At 39.1% G+C, this 19,023-nt stretch overlaps 1 protein-coding gene across 3 annotated transcripts in view; it reads right to left on the bottom strand.

The window, feature by feature from the left end:
• The window catches only part of ANOS1 (anosmin 1), a 189,651-nt gene that overhangs the window by 139,385 nt on the left and 31,243 nt on the right, over positions 1 to 19,023 (bottom strand). For 2 of the 3 annotated variants that reach the window (XM_087426605.1, XM_004440765.3), the window contains exon 2: positions 9,877 to 9,924. In XM_087426605.1, the coding sequence (XP_087282731.1) occupies positions 9,877 to 9,924 (48 nt within the window). Of the gene's footprint in view, positions 1 to 9,876; positions 9,925 to 13,521; positions 13,666 to 19,023 lie in introns of those variants that run through there. The other variant, XM_087426606.1, reaches the window with a different exon arrangement.

The following is a 19,023-nucleotide window of genomic DNA, read 5'->3' as shown; positions in this document are numbered from 1 at the left end:
TTCGCTAGTTGCCAGATCAAACCCAACATCTTCAAGCCATCGGCGCTCATCCATGCTCCGGGTGCCTTCTGATGAATACATTACAACTTCAAAACATCTGTCAGACCATAATCACCATGTAATGCATCCTGACTGAGATGTTTTTCATATGTTGAGAACAGATTTCCTTTCTAAAGGCAGCTTTCAAGAGCCCTTCTTCAACTGTGAACCAAATAAGAGATTTCGTTTGCATCTTCTTCCATCAGATGGGAAGAGAAATTAACAGTAAGAGATAAGGAAAGGGCGAGCATAAAGACTACCCAAAGGTGCTTTTTCCCTTCCACATGTCTTTGCTTTGAAGTTTACAGCAGATGGAAGTCTTTCACACCCGTAAAAACTGATATGGAAAATCAGAAACACATTGGGCTATTAACATGTCACATGCTGGATCTAAATCTAAATAAGAACCTGTTCTTTTCCTTAAATATTGATTGTGCTACGAGCCTAGCGGGAAACTTTGCATGTTCTTTCAATAGATAGACTAGTTTCTAGGCTTAAAAACACTGGAATGTTCCAACTACTGCAGGCTAATGATCACCCAAGAGCACACTAAGATGTTTGATAAAGGTTCCCAGCATGAGGGCAGAAAACACTTACCATAAGAATGACAGTGTGGGGAGAAGCAAATCGGTGACACCAGCTCAGGCTGCCGCCAATGCTGGAGGCTCCAATTAGAGCTGTGAGCTGGCATTCCAGGAGGCTGTGACAGATGGAAGGGTGCAGCAAATCTCTAATTGTTTAAATCATTAACTCATCGATCCACCTGCATTATCCCTGGAAGGGACCCTGCTGGACGCCTTCAGCCGTTTCTCACAAATCTCAGCACTCATTACTTACCATTTAAGAAATGAGGTTTTGAAATCAGATGTTTATTTAACTACCCTGTTTATAAGTTCTTTTGGGTTTTGTCTGTTTCACATTCTCTCACTTTTCTCTATTTTTTTTCCATTTCTGCCGTTACATCAGAGATGAAGTCCATGTGAACGTTCCTGTGGAGCAACGCTGGATGGAGCACTTGAGAATGATGTTGCACTTCTAGCCCTAACTCAAGCTTGTTGGTCATTTGATTTTCAACTGCATGTAGACTGTGAAATTCCAGAGCTTTGGTCTCCTTTAAGAGAGTCTTCATCTCTTGGTAAGCACGAAAGCACATAATGATCTTTGGGGTACTCAAAATTATGCCATTTACAGGCATGATGTCATAGGATAGTCAGACAAACGTGCATTCAACAGTTTTTACTATTCGTGCTAATATACCATCATATGTACAGATTGCTTTTTCAAGAGAACACTAGCCAAACTTTCACACACCTAACAATTTCTTTCCGTATGCTTTCCATACAAATTTTAATCCACCACTTGTTTAAGGAAATAATAGAATATTTCTCTCTTCTCTTCCCAGGTTATCACATCCTATTTACTTTCTGCTGAGGAATAATGTCATGCTCTTTACTTATGGAAATAGTAACATTGGGATTCAAAATAAAGGGAACTGAGTATACATTTGAGAAGCTTTCTACAAGAGGCTATCTATTCCAATGCTACAAACCTACTTCTTTTGACAATCACTGTCAATGGTGGCTTTGCCTATGAAATAATTGGTAATTCCCAAAATATATCAATATGTTGGACAAGAGATGCTCAATATATGTCAACTTTGTCCTTGAATTTGATAACATAAAGTCAGGGAAAACTCAATGAACATCAGTAAGTATTACAATAGGCTTTAAATATTTTAAAGTACATAAAACATCTGATATTTTGATTCGTTGTTTATTAGGATTGCAAAGAAGTAAGAAAGGATGTTCACCTTTGGTTCTTGGGTATTTGGACATAGTGCATTTCCATGTGTGCCTGAGTTTTCATTTTTCTCCTTAAGATAAGTTTTCCTTGGGCTCCATGGATTTACAGTCATTACCACATAAGTCATAGAAAACATCTAACACAAAACAAAACCCTTCAACAGTCACATTTGGTTGTGTTTCAGAGGTTTGACCCTTATCCAATAAATTTCACAGATGTCAGATGAAGCCATCCAGACGCTCATACAAGCAAAACCAATCTTCCTCACCTCTAAAGTTGGCTCTGAATAAACCCAGAAAATGACTAAGAATTTGGAGTTATAGCCCTTATAAGAACCAAACTCCCACTGAGATCAAAGCAGCATGCCAAGGCACCAAGATTGGGCCCTAAATTACTGCTTTTCAACACATATCCTCAAAACCAAATGGGAAACAAAAGTCAAGTGAGTGACTTATAACACCCAAAAGGAGAAGGATGAGCATGCATGCTCCCCACAGAGAGGTGGGTTGTCATCGAGAGAGTGGCACTCTCAGATGCAAGGTTTTGAAAGGTAACTGAGCATGATGTTAAAGGATAAATCTTTTATAAGGTAAATGCATGACTCTCGTGCAAATATAAAATGAAAATGTGTCAAAGATTTTATTTAACTCATGAAATACTGCAAGAACCAATCATATGTTACATTTGGTTCAAAGGAGAAATCCAAGAAATACAAATATAAAGACACACACACAATAAGAAATGCTGGATGGATTCACAAATAGATGTAAAATGGTCTATTCACGGGTAAGCATCAATTGCATTCCACTGGACACAATCATTTGCATCTCCATGAACAAGAATCACCTGCATTATTACCAGCTTTCTACCATTTACAGAGTAGGAAAATAGCTCAAGGACAATGAACAATGGAGATAACCCGGAAGGGTGCAGTAGAGAGGACATCTAGTAATCTTTTACTTTGCCCATTTTGAAGTCTCACAGTTTTTAACGGCTCTAATAACCACAGTTAACATTGAATTTTCAAAAATTAATTGTGACTTATTTCAAGTTTTCTTAGTATTGTTTACCATTCATTCATTCATTCATTCATTCAACAAATCCTTGCAAGAGGACCAACAATGTTCCATAAATGATGTTAGAAACTGTCCATTTTGGTTTAGTTTGAGTACAGCAAGATGTGTCTTTGCACTGAGAGAAGAATGCAATTTTACTGTTTTGCTTTCATTTGGTTTTGCATACGTGAATGCAATGGCACAGAAGAGAGATCAGCATACTATAGCAAATGGCCGAATCCAGCCTGCTGCCTGTTTTTGCACAGCCGGTGAGCTAAGAATTGTTCTCCCATTTTTAAATGGTTGGGGAAGAAAGAAAATTTCTTGACATATGAAAATTGTATGAAATTCAAATTTCAGTGTCCATAAAGAAAGTTTTATTGGAACACAGCCACTCTCCTTTGTTTCTATATTATCTATCACTGATTTCATGCTACCGTGGCAGAGTTGAGTAGTGCCACAGAGACCTTATGGGCTACCAAGATGAAAATATTTACTATCCGGCCTTTTATAGAAATTGTTTGCTGACCCCTGGCAGACAGCACTAATTTGGGTTCCTAGACACCTATTACAATGTGTGTACGGAGGGGCAGCTTCCCCATACCAACAAGCAATTTTTGGGCACCCGCAGGGACTCCGAGAAGTCAACTCAATTCTGCTCAATTCTGACACCTTCTACCTGAAGACAGCATCAGATCCCAGAGTTAAGGGATCAGTCCTACAAGACTGCCCTGCCCCCAACCCCCACTTCAGATGCCAGTCGCGAATCTAGGCTGTTACCTGTGCTTCTGACTGACCAGCTGTAGATTGGAAGTTCCTATGACCCCCTCCTTGGCAACTCAATTTCCGACGCCAGTCACAGGCCAAGTTGTTACCTGTACTTCTGACCAACTGCCTATAAATCAGAGGTTCCCACAACCCCCTCCTTGGGTTCGATTAATTTGCTAGTGTGGCTGGCAGAACCCAGAGAAATATTTGACTTACTAGTTTACCCGGTTTATTACAAAAGAATATAACTCAGGAACAGCCAGATGGAAGAGATGCATAGGGCAAGGCACGGGGAAAAAATACGGAGCTTCCCTGCCTTCTCCAGGCTGCTACTCTCCTGGAATCTCCATGTGTTCACCAACCCAGAAGCTCTCCAAACCCTGTCCTTATGGGACTTTATGGAGGCTTCATTATATAGGCTTGATTGATTAACTCATTGGCCATTGGCAACTGAATCTCCAGCCCCTTTCCCCTCCCCAGAGGTCAGAGGGGTGGGACGGAAAGTTCCACTCTCTGATCACATGGTTGGTTCCCCTGGCAACCAGCCCCCATCCTTTGACGTGGTCCAAAAGCTATCTCATTAACATAACAAAATATACCTTTATCGCTCTCATATCTTAGGAAATCCCACGAGTTTTAGGAGCTCTATGTCAGAAACAGGGACTAAGACCAAATACGTATTTCTCATTATAAACCACAATATCACAGTACTGTGTTTAATGGGACATCATATTGAAAAGGGAAGCCAATAAGAAAAAAGAAATTCTTAACGTGATAGGATGGTTCATAAGGATTGTCTGATAACGAAATACCAGGGTATCTTGCCCATCAATTCAAGTCTCTTAGCAAATGCTCCAAAATCACCCCTAAACTGGTCCACAGAGAAATTACGTACAATGGAAAATAGGGTCTAAGAATAAGGTCTTCCAAGGGACCGGCCCCGTGGCATAGTGGTTAAGTTCACGCACGCAGCTTCAGAGGCCCAGGGTTCGTGGGTTTGGATCCCAGGCATGGACCTATGCACCGCTCATCAAACCATGCTGTGGTGGCATCCCATACAAAGTAGAGGTAGATGGGCACAGATGTTAGCCCAGGGCCAATCTTCCTCAGCAAAAAGAGGAGGATTGGCAATGGATATTAGCTCAGGTCTAATCTTCCTCACACACAAAAAAAGAGAATGTTAAACCAGAAACATAAATGAAAGGCCTGAACAGCCATCCCACTGTGGTACACGGGAAAAAATTAGGAAATTTACATTATATTTGGTATAGAGTAATTTGTTATTTAAGAGAGAGATTAATTAAAATAGGTTCTTAAAATAATATACATTGTTAAAATTGAACTAACTCAAAAGTAACATTAAAATGGAAATATAGCACAATTTATTGGTATGTTTTATGGTATCACAATAATATTTCATTCCAAAAAGTATGTAGGATGGTTTGGATTAAAATATTAAATTAAGATAAAAATTGATTGGAAAGATTATTTAGATAGAACAGAAAAATATATTTTCTGTTTATGCCAAAGGCATATGTTTACTTTCTTAATTAGGAATAGATGATCTTATTATTTAGTTGCTGCTAAAATTGGAGTACTAAAAATAAGTAAGTTATTCTAAAGGCATCATTTTTTGGTAGATTTGGTATATTTAAAATGTTTGTTCCTAATCAACCTAGACTGAAACTTAGCTCAGATGTTAATTTTGCAAACAATTTAATTTGGAGTGCGTAAGAGCAAACCATGTTCCTCTGAGTTAAGTGCTCTCTCAGTGTGAAAACCACCTTCTAGGAGGAATTTCTAAGGAATCCATTTCTCCAGGCATTTACTGTGTATCCCTAAATGAGGCTGAACCAGGAGAGTGGGCCATCGTAGACTGCATCTTCTTGACTGCCCATTGGACAATGGGGATATAAAAACGAGAAAGAGCACAATGACTCTTGCTGGAGTTGGGCCACAGTTTTGCTGGCAAGTTATACAATTCACAGTAGCCACCAGAGTGACTCAGGAAAAACCCAGAGCACCAGGGGAATCAACTGCTGAATTGAGCAAGAGGTCTTTCAAAATTTTTTTATTGTTCTATAATACTTATTACTCATGGGGTATACAACGGGAGAATCACTGGCTTCTGATTTAACCAGAACTCAGTTCAAATCCCATCTCTGGTATTTACTAGTACTTACTGGTCGAGTGACATTGTAAGAAGTTCACTCAACTTTCCTAAGAATCTGTGAAATGGAGGTGGTCACGCCAATTACAAAGTCAAGATTGGCCTCACTGACACACAAGTTCATCCTCAGAGAACCAAAAAATGTAAAATCACGGTGACTTAGGCAAGACAGAAAGTTATCTGTTTCTCAAGTGCAAATAATTTGAGAAGTTCAAGACTGGTATGGGGGCTCTATGATATCAAACACCCAGGCTCCTTCTATCATTCTTATTGGTTATTCTCAGACTTGCCTCCATCCTCAAGGGTAACTCATGGCCCGAGATAGCTACAGGAGCCCCTGCCATTGGTCTGCATTCTAAGCAGCAGAGGAGAGAAAGTGGCAAGAGCAAATGAGTGCATTTTCTAGCCAAATCAGTTCCCTATAAAGAGGCATCTCAAAAGTCCTTCACAATAATACCACTTGTCTTTAATGGGCTACAAATAAGTTATTTAGTTGCCATATTTAGCAACATACGTGTTGCCATATTTAGCAACAAGGGAGCTTGAGGGAAATGTAGATATTTAATTCCAGGCAACAAGGTATTTCGGTGAGGAATTAGGTTTGGGTTGGTAGAGAAGAGGAGAAACTACATTAAGAGGCAAAGAGCAATCTACCTGCCTACATTAGAGAGTATAGGATGAAAATTAGAATTCCTTTATATAAGGAGCCCCTGAAAAGGTGCTTGGTACATACCACATGCTCGGTAAATTATATGTTTATTTTCTTTCATATAATAAAGTAAAACTGCGGAGAGTAGGACTGTATTCTTAATTTCTTTTATAACTCCCGAAATGCACAGACCAGGCTTTCTCAACCTTGGCACTACTGACACTTGGAACCAGGCAATTCTCATTGCGGGGCCTGTCCTGTGCATTGTAGGTTGTTTATCAGCATCCCTCACCTCCACCCACTAGATGCCAGTAGCTTCCCACCACCAGCTATGACAACCAAAACATGTCTCCTGGCATCACCAAATGTCCCCTCGGGAGCAAAATCACCCCAGGTTAAGAACCACGAGCCTAAACTTACGTGGGACAATAAGTCACTGCTCTCTATTATCTAGGAGTTCAATTGTGCTGAAGACCCCTGAGTTCATAGTGATGATCTCATTATGCAGGAATCAATGTAAGAAAAAGACGCAAATTTCCCCAATGAATAATAAATGATCATGCTAAGTTACACAGATGTAAAATGGATTATATATTACTTTTTTCCTGAAGGCAATGTAGTGACGACGTACCTTGAGGAGGAAAGAAATGTAACGTATGGGTTTCATGCACTCATTCATTCGTCACAAATATTTGAGCAACTACTCTGTGCCAAACACCATTCTAAGCTCTGAGGACATCACAGTGAAGAAAGAGAACAGAGTCGACGCCCCCAGGGAGCTTACTTTCTGGTGAAGGCGACAGATTTTCAGCAAATAAAGGATTAACTATATAATGTCGTGGCGGCATGTGGCATGGACAATGGAGTGGGTAAATGGGTGGGAGGGTGATCTGGGAAGGCTGACACTGAGAAAGTGGCGTTTGTGCTGAAGGGGCATCTGCAGAAGGGGCCTCTGAGGGAAGGAAAAGCAGCCTTGAAGGTGTAGAGCAGAAGGGGAAAGGCAGAGGGAGAGCACAGGCAGACAAGACGGCCAGTGTTGCAGACTGAGCGAGATGGGAAAACATCAAAAGCTGTTCAGGTAGACAAAAGCATGATTCAGCTTATATATTTAAAGGGTCTTTCCAGCAGCCACATGGAACAAGTGTTGAAGCTCAGATGCTCACAGATCAGTCTGGGCAAGAGATGATGGCAGACTGGACAAAGTGGGGCAGTTAGATGAAAAGGAGAGATCATATTCCAGAGGGATTCTGAAGGTGACAGCCTTTGCAGATGGTAACCAAAAATGACTAGCAAGTGTGTGGTTTCTATAAAGTATTATGTAAACCTTATCTTCTAACACACATTCAGAAATTGTATCATCAACATTACTTCTGGGTTTGGTGGTTTTTTTTACTCATCTGTCCCAATATTTCTTCAAAATGGCTTTTCAAGTTGCTGATTTCTATGCAACACAAGGTAGGGGACAGTGTTCCAAACTTTAGTCTGCCTCTATCGACTGGCAGAGTGATTCCAGGACCGTTATCAAATATGTATGTGCTTGAATTTCCCCATCTGTAAAATGGAGTTACCACGGCTCACCATTCACCTCACTAAGCTAAAGATTAAGAGGAAAAGTCTACACGGTGCTTCCAGAATCTCAAAAGAAATGCCACTGTAATTATCTGCAAATGTATCCAGTGGTGTTAGCACTCAAAGGGAATAAACTTCGATTAACATATAAGATTCATTCCCAAGGATTCAGACTCAAGACAAGCCTTAAATTCACGTCAGTCGTATAATATATTCCAAAGTTTCTGCTGGAGTTAGCTGTGACTTATTGATTCATTCTTGTTTTCAGGTAAAAGGAATTGATTTCTTTTCTTGTGAAATTCAGACTCTCATGTCAGCCTTGATCTTTCAATTACAATATATGGTTTAACAATCTGTAGTCCCTAGAGCTGCAATTTTCTTTAATTAGGATATTTTTAAAGTAGTTCAAATGAAACTCTTTCATTAAAATTTCAAGTGTGTAAAAAAGAATTAATTTCTTGATGGGATAAGGAGAAAGGGGGTGCTTAAATAGGAAATAATACTGTTATAAAAATTATCCTTCACGTAATACTCAATTTACACAAAAGTGGACAAAAACACTACTTATGAAATTCAGTCAGCCTCATGACTACGGAGAGAGAGAGAGAGAGAGAGAGAGAGAGAGCCTTTCCTACAATGACGACATAAGCAAATTACCCAAAACTCCAGTTGAAGAACAATTAATATAATAGATACCAGAAAATGGCTTATCAAAGCAAATGTTTATGACATTATACAAAAAGAGTAAAAAGATCATAAACTAGACATTTCATTTCTGCCCATGATCTAAGAGTCAGAGCTAAGTAAAGCTTATTTTCACCAAATTCTTTCACATTCACATAACAATTCTATCTTTAATAACATTCGTATATATTAAATGACACAATGCACGCGTGAATGTAGGACTGTATCATTATAATAAAGTTTTCAGTTTAGGCATATTATTCTATAATCATTTTCTTTCATTTTGAAAGACCTTTCAAAATAATAGCGTTCTTCATATAAATATGCTATTTCAGTATTATTGTATATTGTTCAGATGAAATTTGGTTATGAAATAAAGGAATGCTTCAATTTTAGGTCTAATAGTACCGTCCATGAAATAAATCTCATCAAACACTATTACAATCTCAAAAGTGCTCCAATATTTTTAGCAAGTTTAAACTTTATTCATTTATATAATCTGAATATAAAACCTACTTCCATTTCCAGACTGCAGCTAAAGTACCATCAAATATATCTATTTTAAAGATTCTGATGTTTGGGGACTGAGGTAAGAAATTTATGCTATTAAGCATATGAATGAGTATAATGACAACTGCAGAGTATGTGTGTGCAACAAGAAATACTCAAGAATGGAAAAGAGACTGTTTATTTAAATAATCAAATTATTCAAACCAGCAATTCCTACAGACAAACAAGACTACATTCAAAATAACTTAGATATAAGCAGAACACATCAAATCTTCTGGTCTAACTGGAGGATGTTTTCTCCATAAAAATTTTTTTTTATTAAAAAAACTACAGAATAAAGAGAGAAACAATGTAGTATATAGAAATAATGATACATGTATCTTGATTGCAGTGGTGGCTACCCTAACTGAATCTACACAAGTGATAAAACCTCACAGAACTAGATACATACATTGTACCAATGTCAGCTTTCTGCTTTTGATCTACAAACACATCAAGTGTAACCACTGGTGGGAACTGGGTGAAGAGCACCCGTGATTTCTCTGTACTATCTTTGCCACTTCCTGTGACTCTATAATTATTCCCAAATTAAGTTGCTAAAAATATTGATACAATAGTAGGGAACGTACCTTAGAACATTGCTTGTGATTCTGGCACCAAACCAGTGAACCATTGTTCTGCAAAAAGAAAAAAATATTGATTCATTAAATAATTTTCTAATTGAAAACTGCATACACATGTGCATGTGAATACAATTTTTAAATATTTGCATTAACAAAACACCAATTTCGCCATCCTGATATTTCTCTCTTCCTAAAATAGAAAATATGTTTCTAATGTAAATCCTATTTTGTCCTTGACTTCATGATATAAAGACATATAAAATAATAAAGATTTCAAGCCATCTAAAAGGAAGTGCGTAAGCCATCTCTCATGATGTACAGGCCAGCAGGAAAATGAACACCAGACGTTTCTTCTGTCATAAGCGGTTTTGGTAAATTTACAAGTTGGGCATCCTGCAGGCTTTTTGATCTCAACCAATTCACAGTAATGAGAGTTTGAGCTAGGAAATCAGATCCCATGTGAAAAGCCTTCTCTTTCCCTTTTACTGGATGTGTGACTATGGACAAAGGACTGACTATCCCTGTGCCTCAGTTTATCCATCTGTAAAGCATAATGACAAAATCTCATGCATGAGGTCATTGGGATGCCAAATGAAATAATATATAAACCACTTAGCATGGCTTGATAGTCACTCAACATGTAACAAATATTAGGACTATGATTTATTATCCCTAGCATTCAAAGTTCTGCTTGAAACTTCTCATTCCACATGACTGAAAATTTGGTCATGGTTTTACCTTTGGTTGTGATATTTTACATCAGATTGTGCTAGGCTGGGGTAGTTGGTCGTGGCAGTAGAAACCGTCACCCAATAATTAAGATGCCATGGCCTCCAGTTCTTTGAAGTTCAAGGACGGGTATATGACAAAGTAGCCCATTTCCTATGTTTGAACTTCTGAACTACTAATTTTAAGAACATCAGTATGGATAGCATAGTATTACGTTTGCAGTTAAAAGAAAAGAAAGTTGAACCAATAACATATCTTTTAAAAAATATTTTATAACAAGTTTATTGATATATAATTTGCATACGTAAAAGTCACTCATTTAAAGTGTACAATGCATTGGTTTTTAGCATATTCACAAGGCCGTAACCATCACCATTAATTTTTGAACATTTTCATCATCCCAGAAAGAAAACTGTACCCACTAGCAGTCACTCCCCATTCTCTCCTCTCCCCAGTCCCTGGTAACCACTAATCTAATTTCTTTCTCTATAGCTTTACCTGTTCTGGACATTGCATATAAATGGAATCATACAGTATGTGGTCTTCTGTGTAGAGCTTCTTTCATTCCATGTCTTACAATATGCTAAATGGTATAAGATTTTTGCTTCATCTACATTGTCACAAAAATCAATATTTCATTCTTTTTTACTGTCAAATTCCATTGTATGGATATACATTATGATCTTCTACTCCCAATAATGTATCTTAATATATCCCATTCCCAATAATATATCTTAATAATATAGGATTCCCAAAACCACTGAATAATACCCAACTGTATAGGATTAGAAATTTTCCTCTCCTATGTGAAGATCATTAGGCTAAAAGATCTCAGTCCCACGACAAAGCTTTAGCTATTAAATCTATCACATGGTCCTAACCCTCCTTTGCAGCCTTAACTCCCCCAAATTGCTACACATACCTACAATTTTAGCTATTCTGTTATCAACCTACTCATTCCCCTTCCAAGCCCCATGTTTCCTCAATAGGCCCACATCTCTCCCTACAGATCAACGTTCATTGGCCCTATAAGTGAGGACCGAAGCTGGGGAAGTATATGAACAGGCTGGGATGAAGTTAAGTATGATTTTTGGCAGGGTTGACATCAGAGAAATGATTAGATTGGGCGTAGGTCAAAGCTGGACAAATAGTGGATTTGGTTTAATTACTGGAAACAAGGTGTTAGGAGAAAGGGTGCAAAAAGAGGGCATTGTGTGCAGATTGGTATTTCATAGAAGGAGCCCTGGGCTTGGTGACAAACTGAAAGTTCACAGGGGGGTCAGGCAGACTGAGGTGCGGTCATAAATAGGGTGACAACTGCCAAAAAAAGCAGGGGCAAGACTTTGAGAAGCACATTATGGAAAAGCTGAGAGCAGGGTCCAGGGCAGCTTCGGAGAACTCCTAAGTGAAGCCGCCCACACCATCTCGCCCAGGAAGGGTCTTTCCTGCCTGCCCTGTGCAGGGTTACCTTCTGCAGGGACCCCCAAGGACCACATCTGTCAGAGCACAATCTGGCCTCAACTCGAGTGCTCCATGCTCATCGCCCAGTGATGGAAAGCCATGAAGAACCTTTTAAAGAGACTCAGGGCTAAAGCGAATGGACTCCAATCTTGGAGACCGGGTCAAGGCCCGTCCCTGAAGATATTTTTCACCAGGCTGAGAACCTTCAGCCTCCTTGACTCATGTGAGAGGGTCCTGCTCTTTGCAGTGGGAACCTTGACATGGGCCCAGCTGCCACCTCCTTCCTTTCCAGGTCTTTCTTTTCCTGGACAGATGGGCAGGACCTCTGGAGGAGATAAGGGGACCCTTAACTGCTGCTGCGTGTGCCGTATTGCTCTTGAGAGCTGTATCACACCTTTTCTTGCTATAGAATATATTTTCTTTTATCTAAGTCTTAGCTCCCCACCTAGAGTGTGGTCCAGGAGACAGGGCTTCCTGTTTCCTCTTTGCTTGAATGTTTCCCCCTAGGAACTGGACCAGCTCCCAGTTCTCACAGAGATGGCATCCATCAAAGGCCATGCAAGGGTGACTGGGGCTGCAAAAGTAGACATGGCACTGCTACCTGCTCCAGATTAGTGGCTGACAAAAATATTACTAATGGGGTAATGTGCCTTTGACATGATTATCATCAATAAATATTCTTATTATTATTCTCTTGACCACGTCTGTGTGGCAGGCCGTTGCTTTGGTGTTTGGTATATTCACACCAGAGAGTCATCCCAGATAATGACGCAAGCTACATTTCCCCATTTTTACACTTAAGAAACTGGGAGTCAGAGCCAGCTCTGAGGGCCTAGTGGTTAAAGTTCAGCGTGCTCCACTTCAGGGGCCCAGGTTTGGTTCCCAGGTGTGGAACCACACCACTTGTCTGTCAGTAGCCATGCTGTGGTGGTGGCTCATATAAAAGAACTAGAAGGAGTTACAACTAGAATATACAACTATGTGCTGGGGCTTCTGGAAGGGGGAAAAAAAAAGGGGGGGAAGATTGGCAACAAATGTTAGCTCAGGGTGAATCTTTCCCAGCAAAAGGAAAAAAAGAAACAGGAGTCAAAGAAGCCAATTAAATATCCACAGTCAAGAAGCCAGTGGTTAACTTAATCGTGAACCCCACAGTGAGTAACGCTGTGGTTAAACCCAGGGTGACATTGGTGGTGGGTTCTGAAGGCATCTCCCGATTTATAATCTTGGAAGGAGAGGTAAGAATTGGTCAGGACAGTCCTGACTATCATTAAATTCAGAAAGCAGCAGATCAGCCTGATGGGATAGAGCAGAGAACAGGAGAGGAGATTGGGTAAAGCGGTAGAAAGCAGGTTACAGTGGTTTTGGACTTTTTGCTGGAAATAAAATTTTTTGTTTAGTAAATGTCAGAGGGTTAAAGAAAATAGAGAGTTAGAGCTGCAAGAAGTTCTGTGCATGGCACACCTGGTTAGCTTCCTTGTGTTCCCTCTGACTTGAGGTAAAATGGCCAAACCTCAACAACAAAAACACAAAGAATCCAGCAATGATCGCCTTCAGCTGCTCAGCAAATGCAAACTCTTCTGCTCTGCTCATGATGAAACCCAAGCGTCCTCTAAGTGGCTCATACCCCTATCAAAGGGAGAAGGAAACCAAGAGGCACAGAACATATCAGCTGTTCACATTTAACTGAGAATTAACATCAATGTGTTTCCTCAACCAAAGCATTTTCATTTTAAGCAAAATTTTCCACTAATCATAAAACAAAAAGCTCTATCATTAGAAATATTTGGACAATAGCAAACAAGCCTGAAAATTATTATGATGTTAATGATTTGTTTTTTTATTACTGAAGACAGTACGTCTTCAGGATGCTTGGGAAGATTAAAAAGATAATCCATGTAAAGTATTTAGCAAAATGTTTGGCATAGAGTTAGATGGCAGAAAAAAAAGTCCATTGTTATTATTGATGCTATTTTGTTGTTTGCCCTTATTATTGTTTTCAGGAGTGGGGGAGTAATCCTGGACTTAGAATCTCTCAGCTCTTCTATATACATAACGCTCACCCTACATCCTACATTAACCAGTGCCATCTTATTAGGGAGGCTCAGAAGGGTAAGCACACCATGTTTTCTTCCATGGGTGGTAAAATCTTCCAACATTTGCCAATATGACAAGTGGGCAATGGTATTATTTTTGCTTTAATTTCCTTGGACTGGCCCTTCGTTTTCCTTTATGGCGAACTGTCTGAGCATTTTACCATTTCTATTCTGAACTGTTTACTTTTTTCTTATCAATTGTAGCAGCTATTAGTACCAATTAATATTTAATAGTCATTTATCTGTAACAAGTATTATAAAAATTTTCCAGGGCATCATTTGTCTTCTGAATTTATTCATGGAGTCTTCTCCATGCAGATATTTTCTACACACTTAACACACATATCTATGTTTCCCTCAAAATGTGTCTCTATTTCCTTTTTGAGTTTTAGATTTCCTGTTTTTCTTAAAACAATTCCCCCCACGTCAAGGTTCTGCAGCTGTTCTGTGCTTCCGCCTTTATCAATCAGCGTTTGCCATGCTATTTATCTCTACAAAGAACTTCTAGGAATCCTGTCTAATGACACCAAGGATGTCGGTAAACCCCCGATTAACTCCGGCCACTGTGTTTAGGCCAGGTGTGCGCGTACATTGCACCATCCACCTCTGTTGCTCACCTGGAATCTCTTTGAGCAGGAGAGCAATGGAAAAATAAAAGAATCCAGTATATTTCAACATCCCACCCCAGGGGGAAGTTCTTAGTCAGATTACAATAGCCTTCACCAGATAAGCCACTTAACAGCAAAAATAAAATACAGTACTTGCAATAAAGTCTTGTTCTGGCTTAAAGCCAGCAAAATAAAGAGTCAAAGTACATTAGAAAAAAAGACATTTACCTCTAGAATCATCATTGTAACCTCCAGGTAGGATCAGTCAGCGGGACTTTGGTAATTATATAAAGAATACATCCTGTATTTTATTGGTTTAACTAGATCAAACATGAATGCTAGTCAATCCCACTTTCAAAGAGTTTATATAAGTTCAGTCAACTGTGCCCAGACGTTATTTTCAATGACATTTTCAAAGTCTCTCCATTTCTAGCCTTTTGATTTTTCCCTTAGAGAAAAATAATTCTTCAAAAGCTTCAAGTAAAGAAAACACTTCATTCACTCAAAGACAACGACAAGGGAAGGACAAAGATAAATGAAAACTAGTTATCTAGATACAACCATTTGAAAAAAAAGAGAATTAAACAGATCCTACACATTTTTCTTGAGCATAACCAGGTGTAAGTATGGAACAGACACACAGACTAATCAGTGTGCAATTTCGGAAATACAACACCAGACTATTGTCCAACAGCAGGACAGAACACTGGGAACTGAAACCATCCCGGAAAACCCGATAGACCTTTCCCAATCAACCTGTGAACTACAAATAACTAGCTGTGATTCTCACTGACGATTGTGTTTTCACGTTAAATGTAAGTTTTTAAAAATGAGGGCATGGATTAAAATTTAGGAATAGATTTTAACCCAGAACATTTTCCTATTATTTTAGAACCATGGAGTAATATAATTGATTCCATTTATTATTATAAGGATGTTCTTTTCTATTGTCAATATCCTTGAAAATTTCTCATGTATTCAATAGCAGCTAAAAGATAGAGTTTAAAAGAAGAAAACAACATGAGGCATTTCCATGGCTTGACATAATTTTTTAAACGAATCTTTGTTAGTGATCATCTCAACAATACACTTCATTCAAAATATTTCTCAGGAACTTTCAATGCCTATTGAAAGAAGCTAATCTGAAAAGGCTACATACTGTATGATTCCAACTCTATGACATTCTGGAAAAAGCAAAACGAGGAAGACAGTAAAAAGATCAGTGGTTGCCGGGGCAGGGGTGGGGGATGAAAAGATGGAGCATAGAGGATTTTTAGAGCAGTGAAAATACTCTAGATGATACAGTAACGACAGATACATGCGATTATACATTTGTCCAAAACCATAGAACGTACACCACCAACAGTGAACCCTAAAGTAAACTATGGACCTTAGGGGATAATGACATGTCAACGTAGGTTCATCAATTGTAACAAATGTACCCTCTGGTGGGAGATGTTGATTGTGGGGGTGGCTATGTCTGGGGGCAGGGGTATATGGGAACTCTTTGTACTTTCTACTCACTTTTGCTGTGAACCCAAAACTGCTCTGAAAGATAAAGTCCACTCAAAAGGGGAAAAAAGCTATGTGCATACATTTGTTATTCATAAGTAAGATTTATTTCAAATGTTATGAGTCATCCTCAGTAAATGAATGGCCTTTTCATTAACCACCCTTAAAAAAAATTTCTCTCTGGATTCTACAAATATCTCACTTTTAACTGAATTCTACAGGAAAACAAGATTTGAGTGTACAAATATTCCTCTCTCCAGACCGCTAGCCTTCCCCTCTCCCACCCCTACTGGAACGCATGCGCTGGCCACACTGTCTTGGGTTCATTCCTTGACATCTGGCAGATTGCTTGGGAATAAGAATCTTTGCAAGTCCTGTCCTTCCACCCAGAACCTGTCCCTTCACCAAGTCAACTCCCACTCATCTTTCAGGTCACTGCAAATGCCACTTCTTCCAGGAAGACTTTCCTGACCCCCAAGCTCTGACTATAACAGGTTTCCCTGTTGCACAAGCTCTTGTGGTTCCCTGCCCTTCTCTTCCAATGTACTCTATCACTGTTGACAAGTATAAATTATTCCTGTTGTTTTTACTTAATGATCATGTGCCTCTCAGCCTGTGACCTCCTTGAAGACAGAGTCTGTCTACATCTCTCACTCACCATTGGCTCTCATAGCCTTAACAAATATTATTGATTGAAGAAATAAATGAATGGAGTAGGGAGTCATACAAAGGAATTTAAACTTTAATCATTAGGTCAGGAGGAGTTGAAAAGAATGAGGTAAATAGATTGAACTGAACAAATTTTTCATCTTCTCTGGGTGGATCTTTTTAGGAAATAGGTTCATTATTTTGTTTCCTGTAGAGTAAATGTCCAAGAGATTTGGCATGACAATATTGAAAACTGAACAAAAACTTGCATTCAGAATCGAACACAAATTACTTATAATTATGCTAATCATCTTTTTATAGATGTATATAATTAAAGTCATCTAAAGAAAATTTATAGAGCAGCAAGTGCCTAACTATGCCATATGAGAAAACATTATATTTCATTAATATTTTATGACAAATTTTGACAGGGAATAGTCTAATGAATTGTATATGTGGGAGAACATTAGACGAGGACAGAAATTTTATTACTTACTGTCCCTATTATAATGATGGGACCCACCACAGAATCAGAATTATTGGCTCCCTTAGGACATCTCAAGCAATAGTCTTCCACCTTTAATCTCCTCCAAGAAGATACGCTAATTATTAATTCACTCTTGCCACAGCTATAATTTCAGACATGTATTCTCTAAACCACATTTGGTATTAAAATTTATATTTTCAGGTGAAAATTCTGGTAAATCGTGCCCTGTCTATAAAATCACATAAAACCCAGGAAGATTTCAAGATGAATAAATGACTTGTGCTGAAATAAATCCAACCTTAGCAAGTTTAGAGGGAGCATTAAATGTAATCACTAAAGTTTAGTAAATGACTTGTATTACAAAGTAAAGGAAGCATGAGCAGTAGGGTACTTCCTATAAATCAAACAACTAAAGCATTGTTCATGGGACACCTAAAAAACAAAGAAATGTCTATATAAATTTCCTTCTCCTCGTAGCTCCTCCTTCATGCCAGGGACAAGAAAGAGTGCAGAGGAATGCCAATTGTAAAAGCAGGCGTGCTCAGACATCACTCTGAAGTTTGTACCTCGCTTGTAAATTATATGTGGATTTTCCCAATTCCAGGAACCTCTCACCAATTGCCATATCTACTTGTCTAGAAAGTAAACAAATGCTTATGGAGTAAAGTGACGAGTCTAGCAGGGCAGAGGTATTGGGTTCATTGTGTAGGAACAACCACCTGCTTCGAAGTGCTGTAAGAGTTGTCTACAAGGTGGGCAGCTCTAGTCAGCCACATCTACTTCTGTTTCCAACTCTTATTTTGAAGCTGACTTTAGCTTTAATCATTTGTTTGTGTCCGAGTAATGTTAGGAAAGACAAGACTGGGAAGAGGAGAAGAGGAGCAGTGAATGAAATAGGGAAGAAAGATAGAAAGGGTCCAAAAAGCCTGTGGTAAATGGCATATTGGTTCTCTGGGCATAAACATGAGATTGAAAGACTCCTTTGAAGTTTAATGTAAACGCACATTTTGCTTTTGTCATCAAGAGGTAAAGGCAAATCTTGTGCATTGTTCAAGATTGTTTTAGCCCAACCATACAAAAGCCATTGGCATGAGGACTGTCATTTGCTGCCAGTGGGCTGCGTCTCAGCAGTCCCTTTGGTGGGTGTCTAAAGGCAGAGGTGGCAATTTCTGACACTAGGATGCTTAGTAATCTAGCTTCAGCTCAGTCTTCATGGACTGCCAGTCCTGTCCAATCTGGGATGCGGGGTCCCCAACAACATTTGAGCATCCCAGCTACACCTGCAATCCACAGAAACTAGAGACAAAGCACGGAAAGGAGTGGTGGAAATGAGAGGGGCGATGAGTCTGGATATAAGATGAATGACCAGGATCCACTTCTTTGGACCTAGAACATGTCTTTTGAACAACCCTAGACAAAATCATGAGATATCACACGTCATGGAGACACACAATCTGATTGTCTCTGAAGTCAGGGTGCATCTTTTCGCAACTGTTATGAATGTGACACAATCATTGTCAGCCAGGTAAGAGTTGTGACACGGTGGTTAACATTTCACACATGTGAACTTGGTCGCAGCTGTGCATGCTATCACCATTTACACCGAGATGTGTAC

Source organism: Ceratotherium simum, chromosome X, assembly GCF_057802395.1.
Source record: "Ceratotherium simum simum isolate JZ-2026a chromosome X, ASM5780239v1, whole genome shotgun sequence".
Lineage (NCBI taxonomy): Eukaryota > Metazoa > Chordata > Mammalia > Perissodactyla > Rhinocerotidae > Ceratotherium > Ceratotherium simum.
Note: the sequence above shows the minus strand (reverse complement) of the source record. Positions and strands in the feature narration are given on the sequence as shown.